This window comes from Elephantulus edwardii, unplaced genomic scaffold, assembly GCF_000299155.1.
Source record: "Elephantulus edwardii isolate Elephantulus edwardi_28Jun2011 unplaced genomic scaffold, EleEdw1.0 scaffold00185, whole genome shotgun sequence".
Classification (NCBI taxonomy): domain Eukaryota; kingdom Metazoa; phylum Chordata; class Mammalia; order Macroscelidea; family Macroscelididae; genus Elephantulus; species Elephantulus edwardii.
In genome coordinates, this window is record NW_006399935.1 from 492,238 (window position 1) to 497,395 (window position 5,158).

Sequence of the window (5,158 nt, forward strand, 5' to 3'; positions counted from 1 at the left end):
TGGATGGATGGATGGATAAGTGGATAGAGGCATGAATGGATTGGATGATGGACAGATGGATAGATGATGGATGGAGATTGCAAGCCTTGTAAGCTAGAGATTCCTGCCCCACCTGTCACCTCCACCACATCTCAGCAATCACCTTGTTTCTTTACTCTGTAGCCCAGCCCTCACCTAGCCCCCTCTAACCAGTCTCCCTACCTCTGCTTTGACAAGCACAGAGAGGGTCAAAGGATGGACACCAGCAGCGCAGCTTTCAAATGCAGACTGACCTCTCCCGTCCCTTCTTTGTTTCTGTACCTGTGGTCAGTCCCCACTACCCTCATGATGGAATCTTCCATTTAGACCTTAGCATCCGTTCTCACTTCTCCATCTACACTGATTTACCACGTCAGGCCACCACATTTTAGCAGGAATGCCCTTGGAATTACATCTAACCATCAGGACTTGCTCTGTGACCCACCATGCTGACTCTGGACACCTGAGGGCACCTCTCTTGCCGCCCCCCCCAACCGCCACTTACTCTCCCATCATCTCCTGCTGATATCGCTAAAGGGTGACCTCCCTGTCCTCACTCCCCAGGAGGGGCAGGTGTTGGGATTGTGTTCCCTCGCTCCCTGTTCTCTCCTGCCTGACCCTCTGCCCGTATCGTGAGAAGAAAGGACCAACTGTAGCCAGACTCTCTGTTAGCACAGAACCTGTCTTTTCCTATTGTACCTTTCATCCTCTGCAGGCACACAAGTTCAAGGGCAGATGTCTCAGCCCAGTAAGCAGCTGAGGGACCGTGCATGCTGTCTTGAGCACGTTGAGTGCACCTTCCTACCAGCCTGTACCACCTGGGAAGGGAAGCTGAATTTTCTTTATTCTAACTTTCTAGAACCAGCCCAGAGCCTGGCACCCAGAGCTGCTCGCCAGGGACCCCGTCTATTGAACTGTACACCAGTAGCAGCCCCTTCTCACTGCTTCAGCGCTCAGAGTCCATGACAGGCTGCTAGATCATTCTATCAGATATCACTCCAGCTGCTAACCTACCCTGCGGCTCAGTTGTGCCTCCGCGCCTCTGCTCATGCTGTTCCCTGCCTGGAATGCATTTCCTCGCCCTCACCCACGCCCTCGCCGAAGCTGCTTCCTGGAGTCTCGTTCCCCTGCCCTGCTTCGTGTAACCAGTCCTGGCACTCGATGACATCCCTCCAATCCCACAATGTCTGTGGAAGATGCCTTAGTGCCACCAAGAATGACTCATCTGTACCTCTGAAAACCCCCAAATCAAACCAGTTATAGTCCAGTTAACTCCAACACACAGAGCCACCACATGTTACAGAGCCAAACAACACTCTGCAGGGTTTGTTCCGAGATTTTGACCATTTGAAAGTACATTGCCAGGCCTTTCTTCTCAGGTGCCTCTGAGTGGGTTTGAACCACCCACCTCCACACACAGGGCACTGGGAAGGGCAGGCTGGGGGAAGGCACTCACAGCTGGCAGGTGTGGGGCAGGCCTCACAGGGTCTGTTCCAGGCCTGGCCAATGTCGTGGGAGCAGCAGCAGGTCTTGCGGGTGGTGTTGAAGGACAGCTCGTTCCAACATGTGCCGTTATAGTGCCGGAAACAGATGCTCTTCCTCATGTCTGACATTGGGGTTACAGAGAAGGGGCATTTCATTAGAAACCAGAAGCCTGAAGACTCTCCCCACACACACTTGGGCATCATGCATAGTACAGCCTGCATTGTTTTGCGCAGTGCACAAGCTGGGCAACGATACATGGTAGCCCTGATCCCCTAAATATCTGCAGCTTCACTGGTCCTACTTAATACTACATCTCAGTGTTTCAGGTAATACAAACCTCCCCTCCTCTTCCCCAAATCCAGATCTTCCTCCCAGACCTGCAATTACCAGTCCCCTGGTCATCACACTTCCTACCCATGCAGTTGTTGCCACCGTTGACCTGCAGGTAGTCTGCAGGGCAGACACAGGTGTAGTTCCCCATGGTATTGTAGCAGGTGCCAGGGCCACAGATGGCCGAGTGTGTGGAGCATTCATCGATGTCTGCAGGGGAGGGGAAGGTTGTCTGGATAAGTTCCCCCATTGCAGGCCCACAAAAATCACTTCGTCACAGGCTACAGTTTGCTTTCAAGGGTGTTTAAAGTGCACAGATGTGTTCTCCTCCAAGGTGTCTGCCCAGACGTGAAAGCAAGGACACAGAGCTTGCACACTCGCGTTCACTACAGCACTGTTCACAAGAGTCAAAAGGTGGAACAGCTCAACCCGAGTGTCCACCCACAGATGAATGGATGAACACACGAGGCCCATTCATACAATGGAAGCGTAGTCATTCGTGAAGAGAGACAATGGCCTCATACATGTTACCATGTGGATGAACCTTGAAGACAGGATGCTGTGTCCAGCAAGACACAGAAGGATCAAGACCAACATGAACTGTCTAGAGTGTTCTAGATGCTCACTGGGGAGTATGGGAAGCCAAATTTCATACTACATATTTGTAACAAACCAAATGCTATTTCAGGATGTGGGGGAGGCATGGTATAAGTTGGAATTCACCCTGAGGCACCAAGGCAATCCTTAAGTGTTTACAGGATTCTTGCATTGTATGTGCTAACCCCTCCCTCCTGAGTCAAGCAGAAGGTTTTCAATAGAAAGAGCTTAGCTTTATTTGCATTGAATTCTAAATTGTTATTTGCTCCCTGGTAATTTTCAATAAAGACACAGGGAAGCTGGAATCCGGTGCTTTACTTCACTTCAGTTGTTCGAGAACTGTTGGCCTCCTGCTTTACCTCTGTTTTCTCCTACATTCTTGGTGTTCTGTCTCATTATTGCTGTTGTTAAGTGGTGAATGTATATAACTGTTAACGGAAAAGTCAGTGGTTTGAACCCACCAGCTACTCCATAGGAAGAAAACGAGGCAGTCAACTTCTGTAAAGACTTAGAACCTTGGAAACCCTACGGGCAGTTCTTCTTCATCTATAGGGGTGCTAGGACCCAGATATCAACTCAATGACAGTGGATTTTTTAGTACTAGCATTGCTGCCCAATTAGTTTATGCTTAAATGAGAACAGGGAGGCAGGGAGAAGAAGGCAGCCTCTTCTTTGTCTTATTATTGTTGTTAGATACCATTGAGTTGATTACAACTCATGTTGTTGTTGTTGTTATGTGCCATCAAGTCGCTTGCGACTCATAGCGACCCTATATACAACAGCCCTAAACCCTGCTCTGTCCTTTGCCAATCACACTGTCTCTGACACATCTACCCCGATTACCCCAGTCACTGAATCAATCCATCTCATAGAGGGTCTTCCCCTTCTGCACTGTCCCTCCACCCTCCCAAGCATGATGTCCCTCTCCAAGGACCTGTCCCTCCTTACAACATGCCCAAAATATGTCAGACAAAGCCCCAGAATCCTTGCCTCCAAGGAGTAGCCTGGTTTAACCCTCTCCAGGATGAACCTGTTCATTTTCTTAGCAATCCATGGTACATTCAATACTCTTCTCCAACACCACAGCTCAGAGGCAGCAATTCTCATAGAGAATAAACAAAATATCTGAACCCAGTCCTGTCCTGTACCATCCTCACAATTCCTGATACACAAGAGGCCATTGCAGCAGTCACTGTGTTAACCCACCTGGCTGAGGGTCTTCCTCTCCTAGTGGTACGATGGTAGGGGAGCTCTGGTGGCCTAGTTGTAAGAAGCTACACTGTAATCCCAAAGGCATGTGGCTCAAATTCACCAGCTGCTCCATGGGAGAAGGATGGGTAATCTCCTCACATGCAATTCACTGCCTCTGAAAACCTGCTTGAGGGTCAGTGGAGTCAGTTCCAATTTGACAGCACACAACAAGAACAGGCCACCAATGCTCCCTGGGAGTAAAATATAACTAAACCGGTAGTCCTTGAGTAGAGCAGATTACCTCCCAGAAATAATGTGATGTAGTGATACTCTTCCACAAAGTAATGTAACAGAATCACCTAGTATGATTCCATAATTCCATAATTACATCCATAATGTAACTGAAGTTAGTATAATTCATTATTCGGGCTCCTGGGGGTATTTCAAGCCCCAGCACCTGAAGGGGAGGTAAGCCTGAAAGGAAGCAAGGCAGGAGAAGGCCCACCCATGCTCACCCTCACAGATGCGAGTGTCCTCATTGAGGTGGTATCCAGGTGGGCATTCACACTTGAAGCTCCCGAAGGTGTTGACACAGTTACCTCCCTGGCACAGGCCTGGCAGTTCTTGGCACTCGTCGATGTCTGTCAGGAAGTGAGGAAGTCATACCTGGAGGCCAAGCCCCAGACTCTGGAAGGCCCTGCAGAAGCAGCCAGGCTGCTCCTTCAAGGATGCCAAAGGGCTGTCCTATAGCTGGTGGGCATTTGAAGGGCTCTGACCCAGGTCTCCCTTAGAGAGTGGAGTCAGATTCGGTTGGGTCACTGTCATCATAAGCTCATCCCCTTTCCACTCATAGTTCTACTTATCACATAGTTCCCTCTGGATAAACTGTCTTCTCCATTCTCACTGTTTCTTGTGGATTAGTGGGTAGATAGACGAGTGGATGAATAAGTGAATGTACAAGGAAGTAGGTAGATAAACAAATGGATGGGAAGACAGACTGATAGGAGATGGATATAAAAAGTTGTGAATGGTGAATAAGCAAATAGATGAATAGATAAGTGCATAGGTGGATCGATGATTGTGTGGATAGGTGGATGGGTGTGTGGGTAGATGAGTAGCTGAGTGGGTAGTTGGATAAATGACTGACCAGATGGAAGGATTATTAACAGATGGAGAATGGATGGAGGGATGGATGGATGGATGGATGGATGGATGGATGGATGGGTAAGTAAGCAAGTGGGTGAATGGAGAAAATACATTAATAAACAGATGGGTAAGTGATGGATTCGTCTCTTGATTTCCTGGCTTTCAGAGACCTCTCAAGAGTACTGAGGAGCAATGACATCAGGCTGGAGACTACGGTGCACCTGATCTGGGCCAGAGTTTTTGCAATTATGTGCTATGCGTCAGAGAGCTGGACAGTGAATAGGGATGATAGAAAGAGAATTGATGCCTTTGAGCTGTGGTGCTGGAGAAGAGTATTGAATATACCATGGACTGCTAGAAAAACAAACAGGTTTGTCCTGGAGAGGGTGAA

General features: G+C 48.8%; 1 protein-coding gene across 1 annotated transcript in view; it reads right to left on the reverse strand.

Moving 5' to 3' along the window:
• The window catches only part of FBN3 (fibrillin 3), a 97,915-nt gene that overhangs the window by 40,638 nt on the left and 52,119 nt on the right, over positions 1-5,158 (reverse strand). Inside the window, exons 37-39 of the mRNA XM_006896336.1 lie at positions 4,137-4,262; positions 1,918-2,043; positions 1,475-1,624 (exon numbers count right to left, since the gene is read on the reverse strand). Of these exons, the coding sequence (XP_006896398.1) occupies positions 1,475-1,624; positions 1,918-2,043; positions 4,137-4,262 (402 nt within the window). The remainder of the gene's footprint in view (positions 1-1,474; positions 1,625-1,917; positions 2,044-4,136; positions 4,263-5,158) is intronic.